The sequence below is a fragment of the Vidua chalybeata genome, chromosome 3, assembly GCF_026979565.1.
Source record: "Vidua chalybeata isolate OUT-0048 chromosome 3, bVidCha1 merged haplotype, whole genome shotgun sequence".
Taxonomy (NCBI): domain Eukaryota; kingdom Metazoa; phylum Chordata; class Aves; order Passeriformes; family Viduidae; genus Vidua; species Vidua chalybeata.
The window spans coordinates 72,508,442-72,527,454 of NC_071532.1; the positions used below are offsets into that span (position 1 = coordinate 72,508,442).

Sequence of the window (19,013 nt, forward strand, 5' to 3'; positions counted from 1 at the left end):
GTGTGACCTTGGCCAATTCATTTAATTTTTATTTGCCTCAGATACCACTAGTACAGTTACAATAGACAATATATTCTCTTCAAGCCTAGCACTCTGTTATTGTTACTGAGAAAAGCTAAAGGTGTCATTAAGATGGTGCTGAACACTCCAGTAGCTTCTCAAAATCAAATGTTTCTCCATTTCTTTCAGGAGAATGAACATTAAATAATAAAAATTCTAATGAAAATATTTTTCTAACATTTCTATAAAATATAATTATTATCGTAAAGACTATACTCCACCTTTTTTCCTATCTTATTTAAGAATACATGAAACTAAATCTAATCTCTTTTTTTGCTTCTTTTGTCAAGCCTTATATTTTGTGACTGTGTATTCAGCGATCAGTTCTTATTCTGCTGTTCCAAGACTATTGCCTACATTTGCATTAATTGAAATGGATAATTGAGGCAGTAATACTGTCACTCTCAGATTCAGCAGGGCAGTCTCTTCTCAGAAATAATGTGACAGTTGCTGGCTTTGCATTGGAATTGGCCACAAGCCTCCACTTGTAGTATAATCGTTGATAAAATATTTTAAAATTGCCAGGAGTAGAAGTGCCATGGAGCTCAGCCCTAACCTTTAAGAAATGTTTACCTATGGATGTGTTAAACACATCTCAGTAGGGTATCTGGGCCTTGAGAGAAGGTGGACATGAAAACAGATTCCATACTGCAGAAGAAAGACTACTCTGCATGGGAAACATGCCTATCCCTGTAACAAGGACCTTGTAATGGTATCACTAATGCCCTGTCTTTCCCCATCTTGTTACTCCTCTGGAGAATCTAATTTTGGCAGGAAAGAAAAAAATACTCTTTGCATTAAGCACTGTGTTTCCTTGGCTAGATGGTGATGTGTATAATACTTCTTTAGCCATTCTAAACCAGTTAAAGCTGTTTCTGGTCATTTAAACTGCAACTTTTGCTATTGTTCTTATGAGAATCATCTTTGTGGTACATGTTCAGAGTTGTCAAATATTGCACAAATATGCTGCCCGATTCAGCTAAGAGCTGCCTATGTACAAAATACTTACTGTACTAAACTGCAGACTGCGCTGGGTGGGTGGTGGTGGATCCTCAGAAGGATCAGTAGTGCACAGAAATATTTCTGGCCATGCAAAGGCAAAGGAGCCCATGTTGCCATTTTGGGACTCAAAGAAAGATAACATCCTTTGGCTCTGCACTTCTCATCCTTCCAAAACCTCCTCAGTTCATAACAGCTACTAAAACTATTGATTTGGAGAGCCATGTCCCTTGGATCTTTTGTTTTTCTGCTTATGAGGAAGTGGAGAAGTTTTTAAAGGTCCTAAGAGTGGTTTGAGCTCATGTATTGCTTGTTGGTAGTGCAGGTGTGCCAACTGCTTGCTGACAGGTGGTGGGAGTTACAGGAAAGGCCTATTTTACAGTTGTGTAAGTAAGATTTGTCCAGAAGTGTCCAGGGAAAGAGCTTTTGTATAATGGTTGCATTGGCAACCATAAATAAATGGGCAGCTTTACTGAACGAAGGGAAGAGAATCAAATTAACTTGAGAATGCAGCGGATTACTCAGAAACAAGTGAAGAGCAGAGGCCACATCTCTTCAGCTGCTATACATATTCTTTGTGTATGCAGTAATATTCCGGTGATAACACAATGTTTGCAATTTTACTTAAATACTGTCTCCTTTCATGGGTGGATGGCTATTATTGCACATTAGGAGTGTGGAAATAATAGAATAATCAAAAAACCTTGTAGTGCTTATACTGTGTGGCAACGCTCACTTATAGATACTAAACATAAATGGATCACTTTGTAGGGAAAGTACCTGGATATGTTGGGCTGGAAATGCTTCCTGCTTGTGTTGTGTAGGTATATATATGTGGGAGAAGGGAGGGTTACCTTTGTGGTGTTGGAGTTTTGCTTGCTGGGGATAATCAGTGATGTGGTGTATGGAAGCACCTTGGTGACGGTTTCATGTTGATTTGGTGCTGCTTGTGCATAATCCCTCCCCCACCCATGACAAACCTTTTCCCAGTTGGGGCTGAAGGAAATGAGTAATGCTTAACCCATTTGTGTGATCAATTCACTTAAGCAGCTACTGTGAAATGTTAATCACAACTTTAATTTGTACTGCATTAGCATTTTGATTAACTTGTAGGCTAGCTAGCACACTTGAAGCACTTTTGCTCATAGTTACAGCTCGGAAATGACTTTTTGATTAATTAAGTTTGTTAGACAGCAGCTGAGCTTCCTGAATGCTAACCTTAAGGGGCTAAAAGTTCAGGAGAAAGTTACTGGGAATAACTGTTGCTGTTGAAAAGGATTCGTGTGAATGCACGCAAAAATTTTAGATTATTGGCAAAATATTACATACTTACTTTGAAACTGACTCTAAACTGTGAAGAGGACGGATTTATTATGAAAAGGATGCTGTGTATCTTTCATGGTTTTGGTAGATTTCTGTAATATTTGAAACAAATATTGGCTTTAAGATGTTTATCTTAGGAAATTGGGATTTATTGCAAAGAGATTCTTATCAAAAACATTTTGTTCTTTTTACAGTTCACTGGTATAGTAGAAAATATCAATTTATTAATTAGCAATTTGAAAATAAATTGGCCATTGGGACTCAATGACTTCTGAATGTTGGGTTATGCCCTACCAAGTTTACATTGCTGGTATCGCACTCTGTTGCTGCTTTTATTTCTGTAATACTATTAAAAGAAATCAGTACGAACCCAAGGGTTGCATTCCACTAAATGTAGTCAATAAATGGTTTGTCCTTTCTCCAGTTCTGAAAATACTAATAATGTTACTGTGGAGGCTAAAGGATGAATACAGGGATAGGAATCTTACGAAGCAGCTAGGAAGGTTGTAATTTGCATACGTCAGTGAGACCTTTATGATGATGGGAGAATTAAGAATTAGTCTCTCATAGGGGGTAGCAGAGCATATGGAAGAGGGGACTGAATATGCTTGTAAAAAAAATGTGAAGAGAAGTAGGATACAGAGGGCAGTATAAAAGGAGTGCCTCCTGAATAGGATTAATTACAACTTATTCACTATATCTCTGATGAAGTACAAGGGAGGGTGTTCTGTAGGATGAAACCACGCAGCTGTGCAAGGGTGATTTAACTGATCTGAAAGAACTCCTCCCCCTCCCCAGATTAAAACATTTCTAAAAAGTAATTTTGGACTAGACCTCTGAATTTCAAAGGTTCTGTAGATACCTGTTTTACTGATATATAACATACCAAAGGTAGTGACCTTAAACTCTCTGTAATATTTCTTCAAATAAATTCCAACATTTCAAGTCAGTTGCTGTTTCTGAGATATGTAATTGAAGCATCATAGTCATTATTTATATAAAAACATAAAGAACATGGCATGCTTTAACATCTGAAAAAATATTTTACTTCCCTTAGCAGAATATCAAGTCACACATGGATCATAACATAATCTTACGTATTGGAAGGCTTCCTACATTTGAAGCATGTACAAAAAAAATATTATTATTCTGAATTCATAGTTTTTAGGAAAACAGGTAAAATGCATACCCTTTTGTCTATTATCTATAAATATTTGTCACGTAAATTCTGTAGTCTTAAACAGCTGTAAGTAGGCACAATTCTAATAATTTTAATAGATCTATGGATTTAAACACCTACATCTAACTGAAATTTAGTCCTAGACTAAACTTCAAATTCATTAATAAAAGAACTAAAGAAAGTGTCATAGTCTGTGAAGCACTGATATAAAAAATAAGACTAATCTTTTAAGAGTAGATAAATTTGAGCCATGTAACTCACCATGAGTACACCTGAAGTTTTAGTCCCTATCCACAAAGTCATTGTCACCAATGGCATCACTGTAGGCATTCAGCTTCCAGCTGAGTAGTCACAGGTAATGCTCAACTGGAATGGCACTTCTTACATTTCTTTAGCTTGCCTCTGTATCCAAAGCAGTTATCATTATAGCTTCATTGACACTCTGCTTGAATATCATTTATCCACAAAATATTAGCATTTATGTTTACAGGTTTTTAGTCAAAATGCTTAGTATATTCAGAGTTATAGGCCAGGTGACTTCAAAAAGAAAAAGAAATTATTCTAAGCAGTATGTAATCTCTGTTAATGAGATGCAAGCTGTATCACTTTTAACACTTCAATAGCTTATCTTAAAGGAAAAAGCTATTTAAGTCATTTGGGTAGATCAGAAATTCTGCTAGTTTTAGTCTGGTCCCCTGCCACCTACCCAGTCATACAAGAGTGATCCAGAGTATCTGACTTTCAAATGAGGGATGTGAAAGTAATACCAAAAATAGTATTTATAAAAACTTCCTTTAAAAGTCTCTAGAAGAAAGAATTTAGCAATCAGGATATTTTAGTAGCCTGAAAAATCTCCTAAATGAGTGGGGGTGAGTGGGGGTTATGTTCATTATGGAACAATTTAGTGTTCCAATTTATTTTGAGCACATATAGGGAGTTCTTAATAACGCCAGAGAAAAGCAATATTTTGCTGTAAGTGAGTGTGCTACACACTGGCATCTTCCACATCCTGCCTCCATCTTTCCTTCCCCTCAAACTAGGGAGTTCTAAACCATCATTTAAATTCCAAGCGTCGCTAATAACTTTGGCTAGAAAGGGACAGACAAAATTCAGCCTCATGTCAGACCAGAAAGGTACAGTTTGATCAGTTTAAATCATTCCATACCTAAGGATAAGCAGCTGCTGCTCTTGAAAATAAGAAGATGAAAACCTGATCGTAGATGCTGAGTGTTTTGTCTTAATGCACTCCCGGAATGATGACAGCAATAGCAAGATTTTGATCCAAATATTTTGGCACTCAATTCCAAATACCATCAGAATGAAAGTTTTTGCCACACCTGACAACTTCTACATCAGTGAGTTGCTGATGGTTGGCCTTTTTGTGCTGGTTAATAGGTTGTTGCTTCCCACATTGGCACAAGCCAAGCTGCTCTTGATAGTAACAGACAAAATGTCATGGTGGTGTCACTAATTGCTATTATTACTTTGTAACTGTCTAAGTATGACATTTGGAAGGCTTAAGAGCTATTGCCTGAATCTTTCATGAAAACCCATCTCAAGATAGGCATCTGCTTTTAATTCTCCTAAGCACAGAAGGAGCCCCAAATAAGAGGATGGTAAATATATTTTCTATTATAACAACCAATAATTCCCTTGACTCCATCTATTTACCCCATTTATTCTACTTCAGGTTAAAAAGTGGTGGGCTTAGAGAGGTGATTTTGTTTTGGTTTGATTTTTTATTATTTAATTTGTTGGTTTACCAAAAATACATGTATTTTTTTCTGTAGTTAAAGCATCTTTACAGTTTCCTGTTTCACTTGGTACACTCACTGTCTGCTTCTTTTAAATTTCTCTCTGTGATGAAATTATCCTTTGTTGGTTTAAATTCTTAGGCTAGACAGGCAGGTAACTAGTTTGTGCCATTTCCCAATTTAGAATAATACTCTTAATCTGTTCCAATCTTACCCATTCTAAGATATTTAGAATTTATTTACCACTTTGCAAAATAAGAGCTTAAAAAGACATAAGTTTCTTTAAAATTATACTGGTTTTGACTTAAAAATAACAAGCTAAACAGGTAGCAACTAGATAAACCAGAGAGACTAAATACATTATTCATCAGATAATAGAAATATTAAATACTTTAAATTTTTGTGGTTTGTATTCTATTCTTTGTTTAGTTGCTTATATTTACATTTGGAGATAGGGGAATAACTCAATTTGTTACCTTGAGTATTTATAGGAATTTCAGTAGCCATTTCAGTATCAAGCATCTCCGTGTTTTACACTTAGAGGAAAAGAAAATGTGTGGAGGTTTCCAAGGCAGCAGATGAAACAAGCCAAGTTTACCATTGTTCTGACTTTTTCACAATGTCACTGTCTTGGATTTCACATCCAGATAGAGATGCTGTGAATAAATTCTATGGGTAAAGAAGCAGAAAATAAGGAGGAAAAGAGGATTTGCCGTGTGGATTCGTTATAACAATGTGGAACACAGAGTCTCACACACACAGGCTTTCCTTACTCCCTACGGGATATCTGTCTGTAGGGCTCTATCAATTTCTAGGAGATTTTCTATGTGAAAGGATCCTCCAGTTAATTTCAAAGTATAGCTTGTTTTAGATTAATCTTTCTCTTGCATCTTCACTCTTCTTTTCCCCTTTTCAAACCTTTGTTTAAAAGGGGGGAGAGGGATAGATTAAAGAAAAAAAATTGTAAACAGTGTTATGTGTGCATCTCCAGAAGCATTCTATGAAATACCACTGCCTCATGCTGACTAAAAATACAACTTGCTGTATTCTTCTTGTCACTCGTGGAAAATACAGGATATTTGTGCACCCGTTATTCTTCACATATGTACAGCAGTATCATCACTGGGGAACATGATGTTTCAGGCTGTCAGAATAGCAGAAAAGAACAAGAATCAGGGAGTGGAGAACAGGAGGCAAATACCAGACTCTCTCAGCAACACAGACTGCTCAGAAACAAAGACTGTACTGTGTGGATAGTCTTCAATATACTTTAAAATGTGAAATCAGGTAAAGAGCAACTCACTTTTTAAGTTTCAAAGACTGACTCCAGTCTGATGCTGAGAACAATTCCATCCTTATGCAGGTAAATGTCATATGAACCAACATATAAATCTTCAGGCCACAAAGCTTCTCCCTTCAAATTTGATTCCTAACATAATTTTATTTTCTATTTGGTGAAAATAATTCTACATGGAAATCACTTTGGCAAGCCAAGTGAAAAGACAGAAAATGGAAACCAGTAAGAGTGTGTTATGAGATACTCGCTTTAGGGTCACTAGGCATGTTAGAGAGTTTCAGGATGCTATGACTCCTCCTCCAAAAAATTAAATATTAAATCTTTATTAGCTGAAAGTCCCTTTATCCACAATTCATGAGAAATGAGACAACATTTGGGTAATACAGGGTAACACTTTAAATATTTTTCTAAGTGTCACTGATCTTATCACCCCGATCTGGAAAAAAAAAACCTGTTGAAATTGCACTGTAAACTGCTAAAATAAACTGTGTGACTTGGCCAGGAGTGAAACTAACTTGTGTCTTTAAAGTCAGTATTTCTCCAGAATCAGTGTAATTTAATTGAAATAGCTCTGCGTGTGTAAACAACTCCTTTGTTTAAAGAAGATTTCACTGTTTAGTTTGCCTTAAGTAAATGCTGCCTTTTGTTTGTCTGTAAAACATTTGATTAAATGTAAAGACTTACACAGACAGCTTCTCCTCATTACACTAGTGGCTGGAAAATAAGTTAAAATGGGGCAGGTATCTGCTGCCTAAGTAAGTATCAAACAATATCATTTGTGTTTACAAGAAAAACCCATGGAAACATCTGAAGCCTAGCCCTAAAATCAAACTACAACCCTCCTAACACCAAGATGGTATTTAAAAAGGTGTTAAAAATGTTCAGTAGACCAGATTCAATATATCAATGTTCCTTGCTTTCTTAAAAAAAATACTATTTTCTGGTATTTTAATCAAACATTAAATTCCCTCCATGGCAAACTACTGTTAAATATATGACTTTCTAGTCCAATGTGAATTAGAGTGTTTTAATATGAGGACCCACACTTTATTGTTATCATAATGTTATTGAACAACAAAATAAGCAAGACAACTAATACATTATAGCATTATTTTTTTTCACCAGCTGAAATGCTTTCATAAATCATAATAATTCTTTCAATGTACTATAGACAGGGTGGAAAGTGTGCTATATATCCAAATAGCTGCATTTACTATTTTAAAAAGTTGAAACCAAAAATTCATGTTTGGTCCTTTTTCCCTTGGAAGAACTCTTAAATTCACTTTCAGACTAACCAAACAAACTGTAAGTCCAGTCAAGAAAAAAATCAAGCAGAACCATTTTTTTCATATCCATAGGGCCATTTGCAGTGCAAAATCCATACTGAATTAGCTTTAGATCTTTATGCAAATAAGAGGTATACTGTTAGTAAACAGTATACATCTTATTTGTACTGTCAAAACATGGGAAGTAGAAATGAAACAGAAACTCCTGAGACATGGGAGGCAGGATGATTTTTAACACTTTGAAATCTGATGTATAGCTGCATAGGGAGTTTTTGTTTGCTTGTGTTTTCTGTGTACTTTGGGGATGCTTTTCAGGATCAGGATAGAGATGCCAAGGGAGAGACAGCCAAATATCCCTCATTCTCAAGACAGTCAACTGTTTACAGTGCAAAGGGCAAAATCCGTTTTGTTTCAGATCACTTTTACTCACCATAGATAAAATATAAGCTATTTTGTAAGCTTTCTTCAAGATTTCAGCTTATGTGTCAGTGTTGAACAAAACCTCTAATACACTATTAAGCTAAATTTTAGTGCTTTCATCTAGTCAAATTTCAGGGTTTTTTAAAAGTACTTAGTTCAAATGGAAATAATAACTGCTACTGGTAAATGACATTAGTATTAATTTTTGAGCAAATGCAATTGGTGGTGTTCTTAAATAGTTCAAGGATTTTTGAATAATTATCTAATTCTGAGAAAGCTCTCATGTCAAAATACAAATAAATGCTGCCATTAATTGTAACTGTTTCTTTTACAGTAAATGTTGAGATTTTTTTCCCATCATTCTGAGTTGGGTTGTGTCAAAGAGCAGTTATTTATAAGGAAAAGAGTCTACCTTCAGTTCTCACACCCAAAACCATTGTGTAAATTAGCTTTTCAAGAGTAAGAACTGATGACAATGATAGAGGATTTAATTCATCTTTTTTCAAGGTTAATTCCAAAGGTGCCTAACTGCCATCAATAGAGGCTGAAGTAAATTCCTATGTCAATGCCTAGAAATCACTGTATGTTAAACATTAATCACATGCTGTTCCTTGTATGAACCAGGTATGCAATTCTATTTGCATTCGTTTCTTTTTTATAATGTGTCTCCTTTGCTTAGGCAATGCTGGATGTTGCAGCACATCATGGCTGGCTGGTGACTGCTCTGAACATAACCAGCCTGGTGCAGATGGTGGTTCAGGGTAGATGGATACATGACTCATCCCTGCTTACTTTGCCAAATATAGAGCTCCAGCATCTTTACCTTTTTCGGTATGTAAGTCTTTTAAGCATTAGCAGGTTTCTAATTTATTTCTACTTCCCGCTGCTGATTGGGTTTGAATGGCATTGTTGTGCCCGAGAATGTTCGTTAACGAATCAGAAGCAGAACTCTGCCTTCCACAGTGATGCTTTCCCAAATGGATTTTCTGTTTCTGTTTTCAATATTCATTGATTAATTAACCCCCACAGATTATTTTGAGAACCGTGATTCCAGACAAATTAACAAGAGACCACTGGAAGGGTTCCAAGTCCTAACAAATCTAACTCTGTATGTTAATTATCTCTTTATTTTAATCCATTATAAAACTACATTAGTATCCATCTGAACATTATAGATAATGCAAAGCTCTATAGATGCTTAGATGATGCATTAATTAACACTAACCAAAAATAAATTACCACCCTTTAAAAACAGAATGCAGTATTGAGTTTTACCACCAAAACAACTGAATACAAATGTTTGCTTTCCCTCCCTGGGCATATGTTTTGCTGTCTGTATCAGGAAGTGGAGCCAAGGCCAAAGGAAGAGTGTGCATGGAGGTTACCAAGGACCTATCGAGTGTCTTCCCGAACTAATGGCTGCCTGCGAAGGAAAAGAGAATGTTTTTGCTTCCATTGTGGACAGTGAGTTGCCAGCAGCACACATTTCACAGGTAACACTTTCTATCTGTGACCATTATCATTGTGATTAGAAAGGGAGAGTCGTTGGGCAAAGAAATACTCTCCTTCAGTAAATACCATGGACGTTCTGTATAAAAGTTCAACACATTCATTGCTCTAATTTCAAGGTACTGCTGGCTTTACAGAAGTTCTTCTCTTCCTGTTTTCTTAATATTATGCTCACTTATTCCCTGCTAAGCAGTAACAGACTCTGGTTTATGGCTGATATTAGCACATCTCTCTGCTCTAAAGTTGCTTCTCTAGGTCATTCAATCTGCTGAGTGTTATCCACCTTTTCATAGCTCTGCACTAGGAATACATGCATTGCAAATGTCACCATAGCTGGTTTCTGAAGTGGTCTGTCAAACACTGTTTTATCTGAGGATACTCTTAGTAAAAGATCCAGCACTTATTTTCTGTTTGAAACAGAAAGAGGAGATGAAAATTTCGTACTTCACAGGTGAGGGAAAAAAAAAATACTGTTCCAAAATGTTGAGCTGCTAAAGTCTCATTTTCAGTTTGATTTTCAAGGCATTTGCAGCAAAAGATAGCTATATTCCGTAGCATTCATCACATTCTAAGCCTATTGATTTCAAATAAATGTAGGAAAGATGAAAACTTCAAAAGCTATACTTCAAATGTTTTTTATTTCAATGTTTAAAAGGACAGTTTGACTGTTCAGCTTCAGTTAAACATTTTACTGATATGCAAACAAGAAGAAAAGTACTTAAGTATCTGTAACAGACATCTGCATTTGTAACCAAATTAACATCAAAATTTTGAATTAAGAAAATGTATTGACATCAAAAAAAGGCTTTCTTTAACAACAGATTTCTAACATAATACACATTGATTTCAGTCCAACTTTCAGATGTGATAAAAAATTACAACATTGTTATAATTAGTTCAGGGAGAACTCAGAAGTAAACTTACTTAATTTATTTGCATAAATTGCCATTCTGTTATCTTTAAAAGCAAATGCAAATTGGCTCTGTCTGATATGATGATGGTTATTTGGCTCAAAAGTGCTTCAATTTGCGTAGCAATCTGGTGTCGTCTCTGCAGTGAGGCGATCCCAGGTAACATACAAATCCTGAATTATTCCAGAAATTAGTATGTTTAAAGCATCAATTTAAGTGCTAATTGCAGTAGTAATGAGAAAAAGCAGTACTACTGTGAGATTTGCATCTACTGCCCCATCAGTATGCCTGGAACGGCTGCTGACTGGCAGAGGATTTGGCTGCTAATTAAATAATTGTATGCATGGCAGTGTTCTCGTCTGATTCAATAGATGAAGATTAATCCTCAGATAAATATGTTTGGCTGGTATTGAAATGTCTTAGCAGTTTCTTCAAAAATAGCTTGCGTGTATGTGGTGTGTACGTTCACACTGTGAATGACTCTGTGCCTCTATATACCTATGTTTGTAAATACAGATGCATATAAGAGGGAAAAACATAATGTCTTGCCATCATGTGAGGAGAAACTTTCATTTCCATGAGCTGGGAATGGCTTTATTGGGTATAGCAAAGCCATGACTGTGATGTGCAGGGCATTACAAATGTCAAAGCTTTATACCAATATGTTATATTCCGTGCAGTACTTTTTACAGGGGAAAAAAAAAAAAAAAAAAGTGGAAAACTATTGTAATGCCTCGCACAGAATTAAAATTCATATTCAGACTGCCTGTTGACTGTCTTCATATGTAAAGTCTTTCAGTGCTCACATAGACAGGGGCCAACCAAGAGGAAAATTCTTCAGCATCTGTATTCTATGTTTTCTATAAAGAAAGAATATTAGACTACAGAGTTTAAGCTTAGCCTTCTGGCACCAGACATGAACAGAGCTAAATAAAGTGGTAAATATGCCACTAAATTGCTAAAACCATTCTTTTCCTAAAAAACCTCAAAATATATTGAACCCATCTATTAAAGCTAAAGATTACTAGCAAGACACTGGTAAAAACAGCTTAAGCTTTACATAAATTTCAGGCAGATGGGAAAAGGAAGAAATTTTACATTTGGAAAGAAGAAAATTCCTTTTAAGCAGATTGGTAATTAATTTTTAAATAGTAGCTCTTGAAGCTGCTCGTGGATTTGGAATATTAGGCAAGGTCTAATGATGTTTCCAAAGGTTTGTGAAGAATTTTTCATTTTATTATAATTTGAATCTATGGGCTTGGTAGATAAATGTATATGTGTAGTATATATGTGCATGCATATATTAGATATGTCGACATATTTAAAAGGAGGTGGTATGTGCTTGTGTCTTCCTATACAGCAAAAAAAAAAAAAAAAAAAAAAAAAAAAAAAAAAAAAAAAAAACCAGTAAAATTGTCAAAAAATATCTAAGCCACATGGGAGCCTGAGTTTAATTTTACAGAATTTAGTATTATAATTCCAAACCTCACTGAAAGTCAGGGGAGCTTTAAAAGTTGACAACCTAAATTCAAACTATTTAGACTAACCCCACTCTTTGGTCAAAGCTCTATGTTTCAGTGATCCATTGTAATACATATTTCTTTAACAAATCTCTTTTAGTTTCTAAGTCACTTAGGCATTAAGCACCTTTTAAAATATTGATTTGATATTGATGTTTTTGAAAGAGAAAAAAGAAACTTCAAGATTGAAAATAAATAAATATTATCTCTACTGTAGTGTAATCTACTTTTACTCTGGAAGTGTCTGTGTTCCTATAATCTTTTTTTCATTTTCACCTGCTACTACCTGACTTTTTTCCTTAGTGAGAAAAGCATTTCTTCATTTTCCCCACACTGCATGCATGATAAAAAGGCAGCCTGCTGTGCATACTGTATCAATGATCAAGCAGTACTAACTTTTCCTGTAATTTTCAAATACACAAGACTTGATAAATCAAAGAATCAGAGAATCCTTTAGGTTGGAAAAGACCCTTAAGATCATCAAATACAACTGTCACTAGCCATCATAGGATGACATATTAAATCTACTTTCTTAACTATATAATTAGAAAGTTACTCAGAGTTACTTTGGTTTGTTTGTATTATGAAAACTGCATGATGACATGACAGCCTTTGACAAATAGATTATATTGGGATTGTGTGATACAAACCAGCCCAAATCATAATCTTCACCAGCCTATGGTGAAGCTAACAGGTAATGCCACTAAAGGAGTTAATAAATTATGTTCTCTGCTGAAATTAAACTTTGTTCTAACACATGTTAGACCTTGTTCAGGTCTTGTCCTTTGAGACACATAAAAGCTTTCAAGCTTTTATAAAAGTACATAAAAGTACTTTTATGTACTTTTGATGTAAATGATATCTAAAGTACAACCAAAGAGGTGATCACCAGGTTGGTTTATATCAGGGTGCCTCTCCTTATCTCAGCAGAAATACCCTGCCTATACACACAGAGACACAGTGAGTCTGTAGAGTTCCTACCCTAAGTTTCTCCCTAAAAACCTTTACATTGAACGTAAAATCATTTTCCAGTTGTGATGTTACTACCCAAGTTGTCATTCGGTGTGATCTGCTGGAGGCAGGTTTAGTAGTCTTGTGTATTATATGTATCAAAATCCTGGCATCAACCACTTAGTTACGAATGTCAGTGGTATTTTTGTCACCTTCTTCAAAGTGCTATCTCTTTTTCCCCATTTTCTTTCAGAGTTGGGAAAAAGAGAGATGTATTATTTCCTTAAAGTCCTATCTATTTAGTTTCTGTTACAGTTTTCCTGTCATTTCCTAGCTGAGACACCATTAAGAACATTGGTGCAATTCATCTGTGTCCCCTGCTTTTACACTGCAGTTCCTGAGCGCTCACAGCTGGCCCTCCCCACCTTCTGCACTGAACGGACACAGCTGTTCATGCACTACACAGAAGAGGAGAGAGAGAGAGAGTGAGAGAGATTAGTTTGTAGCTGAAACCAGTTTTCTTATTTAGTTCAGCCAGGCTCTGGTAATGCAACCATTTTAATCCAAATAAGCCTGTGCTGCAGCCGAAATGGGCAGTCCTGCCCTCCCCGTGCCGCTTTCACCTCCCCTGACCCAGCTCACCGCACAGCTGCACAAATGCTGTGTCTGCCTCGGGCAGGGAGGTGGGAATGAGCATCTGGGGACAAGGGGAGGCCAGTCAAAATGGCCCGTAGCCAAGTGGCTATGTGAATGCTTGTGCCAGCAGGGGAGGAGGCTGGACCACTTCTTTCAGTGGCACTGAAGGCTCATGCTTATTCAGAGTCGCAGGATTAGAGAATATGTTGCCACAATCAGCTTTAAGCTGATCTAAGTTCATGCTGTCACCAAAATGATTAGCAGGCTGATCCATCTAGCTGCACAATTCCAGCATGGCAATGCCAACATACCAGGGATGGAGATGGGCACAGCGAGCTGGTGGGGAGAACACTGGAGAGAGAGACAGCACCACCTTTCCTAGGGCAGCACGACCTTAGGTCTGCTTACCCTGGCTGCTGTATCCCTAATCATGTATTGACACACGCTATTATTGTCAGTATGACTCCGTGTGCTATTATTGTCAGTATGACTCGTGGCAATGATGTCTGCAAAAAGCAAACTGAGCTTTCATTTGGCCTCTAGGCCTTCCAGCACAGAAAAAGTAATCAGACACATTGAGACAATCAGACACAATCTAAATGAAAATACATTTTGTTGAAACACTACATGGTCAAACCCATACTTGAAAAATAAAATATGCTTTTAGTCTTTTTCCAGATAGAACATTTCTGTTCAATGCTATTGCCCATGTGACTATGCCTACCCTCTTCATTCCCACAACTTCCCATTTTGGCATCTGATGGCTCTTTTCCAAGACCAATATTCTTATTTCCTTCTTCTCCTTCCCACCCTCCAGCATTTCATATAAGCTGATTCCTGTTCTTTTCTGGGGGTGGAGGGGAAAGATGGCAGGGCAAAGGGTGATTCTTGGTATTTTTTTTTTCTTCCAGTGCCCTCCTCATCTATCTTTTCCAGCCATAGAAAGGCCACAAATCACTGCCTCCATTCCACAGCCAATCCCATTTGTTTTTCCTAACAAATTTCATTGCATGAACGTGCTGATTTTTTTTTTACTAAAAGAAAGCCTACATTGCTCCCTTCCATTTTTGTCACAGCTTCTCAGAGCTACTTTTCCTTGTCTGATAGAGACCAAAATGAGAGAAACATAGGGCTGCATATTCAGGATATCTTTTCAAGGTTAAGAGTGTCATGTTGAGCTACGCAGATTGTATGCTCTAACAACAGTTCTGCACAAGGATGAGAAAGCTGAGGACCTGTTGCAGTTCAAGGGAGACTGCAGAGACTTAAAATTCCTCAGGAAGCCTCTAAGAAAGAGAGTTCATGAGGATCGATGCAAGAAAAAAAAATAGGGATAACTTTGGATATGCAGTTGAACTTTTGGTTAATTATATGAACTGATCCTCTGAACTCTCTGAGGTTTGCCTATTGCTAATTAGCACTGCAGTGACTTGTTCTTTATGGATTATGCTAAGGAAGTTTAATTTAAAACTTAATTATACTAGTTTTTAAGTGGCTTATAGGGAAAAAATACTTTAATCGGGAGTAGTAAGGAATTTTTTCTGTGTTCAGACATCAGTAATCTTAGCAAGGCATGTGTAATGTGCTTGAGGAGTTTCACATTTGTTTTATTTGCTAGGAAGAAAGTAGCATAAGAGTTTAATGAAAAGAATTTTATGTTTATGATTGAGAGTTGTACAATTACATATATTCTAATACACAATGAAATATTATTAATATAGAATAAATATGTAGACTGCACATTGAATTGTTATTGTTAGAGTGACAATGATTGTATAGATTATCTTGTAATCCATAGGGATCTGTTTTTTCTACAGGCTTGGAATTTCTTGTGCCGTTTGCCAATTCTAAACATCACTCTGAGCATTAAGGGCAGTTGGGATGACGCAGTTCAGCCACAGAACGAAGTACCTGTTCCTTCTTGGACAGCAGACACACGAGATGACAAGAGATGGATCAAACTGCATGCTGATCAAGAGTATGTGCTCCAAATAAACCTGCACAGAACCCAGATGGGGTACCAGGTAGACGTATTTATATTTCCTTCCCTGCACAAGTAATCCATTTACATTGTCGATGATGCTTTATACTGCATAATAGGTTTCTTTATGGTTTAAGTATTATGTAAGTTATAAACACTTTGAAAGCCTTTTCTGTATTCATAGTGAAGAAAATGGGTTTTTTTCAGGTTGCAACAGGATAGTAAGTAGGCTCTTAAGGTAAAATCCTAGACCAAGTCAATAAAAAAAAAAAATTCAAACTAATTTACACTCACAGATGCTTCCAAACTACATACCAGACTCACCTATAAATATGTTTCTATTCAAAACACATCCTCAGGCCTTTACTGAGAATATTTTCCTTATATTTTACATCTGATGCTTTTCTGAACAGCTCCTAGAACAACTTCCACATACAATTCTTTCCCAGTACATTTCACCCACCTACATTTCAGGCCCAGCCCTTTGCCCATTTAAAGCACATCCCATTGCCTCCTGAGCTGGTCAGCTTGCTGGGCACTCAGTAAATCTTGGTGTGCCAAGCCAGAAACTCCAGGAGCTGCACCATTTTCCAACTGCTCTGCCCTAGAACAGTACCTGTGTGTCAGCTCTGAAGAGAGCTGGACCTATCTTCATGTCAGGCACTGCTGACAATGGAGCTGTCACTCACTTATCCAGGCTTTTTTCTGTCATTTACATACCATGAACAGCATATGGACCACCATGGTTATAATTTTGGTAATTAATTTCTCTAACGTTTCAAATAATTAAGAATTATAATTACCAGCATTTTTATTAAGATGAAAAGAGCTCAAGATAAAAGTGGGGAACAGTTTTAGGTGCTAGTTCTGAGACTCTTAAAACAATTTCATTTTGATAATAGTGGAGATACATGATGTGTACTGTTGGAAGTCCTGAAGTTATCTTACATTAGTTATGAATTATATTTGAAAAGTATTCTTGTTTCTCAAAAGACCTTTTGTTGTGACTACAGCAGATTCACCATAGTTGCAAGGGGAAACTGTCTTATTTTAGGAATAACAAGGGGCCAAAGCTCATCCGTACATCATTCTTTTTGCTGCGCCAGTTACTGGCAGAGACTTTTCCTAAGCAGAAGCCATGGAAGTGAAAGGAGAAGAAGCATTTCATGCAGTGATCACTGGTTTATAAAACTCTCCTAGAATTTGATCCCTCTTTTGTAAAAAACAGCTGGATCAAACTGTTCCTAAAGCTTCATTGCTGTGGTGGTGTTTCTTCTTCCATAAATCTTCAGTAAAACCTTTCCCTCTACAAAACACAAAATGAATGTTGATTGAGTGTGCATCATTCTGTATTCAGCTTCCAGCAGTAAAGTCACGGTCTTAAAGAATCACTGAAATAATCTTTCCTTTTGCTATACCAAACTCAAATAAATAGTTAAGTGTTGTTTTTGTCTTTATATTAATCTTGAATAAAGTTGATTAGCTTTATTTAAAGATGTTAGGTTTACAATTAACCCTTCTGTATTTGGAAGATATTAGATAAAGTTTCAGAAAGAGAATAGTATTTCCATTCAAGTTTTAGTAGTTTACAAAATAAGTTGAATAATATCTTCTATTCTGGATTTTTCACTGTGGACTCTGATTTTTTATTTTATTCTTTTAACCCTTCTTCTGGAAAGAAATAACACTATTTTAGTCTGGCTAAATTATAGTCTTGCCTAACAAGTGATAGCAATATCATTTTGAGGTGTTTTTTGTTTTGGAAAAGTGATTTCTAGTTTTCCTAAGCTGTTTCTTTTTCCCAACAGGGAAAGCAGGACAGTAAAGCAATGGCTCCTCGATTCCCTAAAGTTAAGGATGAAGGATGGTTTTTGATATTGGGAGAAGTTGATAAAAAAGAACTCATTGCCCTGAAAAGAACTGGATATGTCAGAAATCGAAATACTGTTTCCGTTGCTTTTTATACTCCAGAAACTCCTGGAAAGTATGACAAACTCTCAAATTCTCTTAGTTATTATGTTTTCCAAGCAGTCAAGACCTAATTCCCAAACTAACAATGCTGCTTTTACTTTTCAGGTGCATCTACACCCTGTATCTCATGAGTGACAGCTACCTTGGCATGGACCAACAGTACGACATTTACCTGAACATTGTACCAGCACAAGGCACCACAGATGGAACTGAGGCCAGGAGCCACCTGGCCCTGAAGTAAGGCTCTCTGAAAAGCCCACTCAGTCAAAAGAACTCATCCTGCAGCTAAGACATCTGGTCATTCTGGGACATCCAAAAATGCATCTGCCTTACTGGAACCAACTTCAAACCTCAAGACAACAGGGAAACCGAAAGTGACTGCTGTATTAATTCTGATGACACCAAGTTAGCCACAGTGGCCTTAGTCCTTTATGAAGATTTGTCTTTTCTTGTATTATCTTTCTTCTCTCAGAAGTCAGATTGTTAGTTGAATTTTAAAACATCAAAATAAAAGACTGAACAGTACTGTAATTTGCGCAAATTCAGGTCTATCATCTTCTTTTTGAAAAGTGTTAAATAGCCTGTCTATTAATAGCATTTAAATAGTCAACTTTTTTAATTTATAGGAGAAAATACAAAATTTGATGTAAGAGCTGCTGAAAATATTGATGGATGTGTTATATTTCATGTTTAATAAAAATATTCCCAGAATGTTTTGCACTGTATTTTTAGGTGTAAAATATGGGAGATGTAGTAACAAAATCCTCTTCAAGCATAGTACATTTTGAAAATTATAATCTAAAGAAAAATTTCACAAATTTATATTAATTATATGAGCAGTAAATGTAGTTATAAGGGCAAGCTGCAAGATGCAATTTATGTAGATAGTTATTAAAGTTTACTATTTACATGTATGTACATACATATACACATATATTACATACTTGTAATTTCCTTGGCCTTTGTTCCTGAATTTTGTAGGACTAAGGCATATAAAATTGGGTGTCTTGTTCTAGGGCTCAGTGCTAAAGTGGGTGACTAACTTCTGTATATAAGGGAACATGAGGCTCCAAAAATGGGGGTTGCAACAGGAGGCATGATGAGCAATGAATGGTTCTGCTAGGCAAAAGAAATTCTAAGAGATGCTCAGCTCTGTGATAGCACCTGCAAGACATAAATCTGAAGGCAGAAGGCAGCAGCATCTGTCTTGTGATG

The 19,013-nt window shown here is 36.3% G+C and overlaps 1 protein-coding gene across 2 annotated transcripts in view; it reads left to right on the forward strand.

Moving 5' to 3' along the window:
- ASCC3 (activating signal cointegrator 1 complex subunit 3) overlaps positions 1-18,509 on the forward strand; it is a 251,081-nt gene extending 232,572 nt beyond the window's left edge. For both annotated transcript variants that reach the window (XM_053937188.1, XM_053937189.1), the window contains 5 exons: positions 8,999-9,150; positions 9,662-9,812; positions 15,664-15,870; positions 17,636-17,811; positions 17,904-18,509. In XM_053937188.1, the coding sequence (XP_053793163.1) occupies positions 8,999-9,150; positions 9,662-9,812; positions 15,664-15,870; positions 17,636-17,811; positions 17,904-18,039 (822 nt within the window). In that variant the 3' untranslated portion in view covers positions 18,040-18,509. The remainder of the gene's footprint in view (positions 1-8,998; positions 9,151-9,661; positions 9,813-15,663; positions 15,871-17,635; positions 17,812-17,903) is intronic.
- Positions 18,510-19,013: the final 504 nt, after the last annotated feature.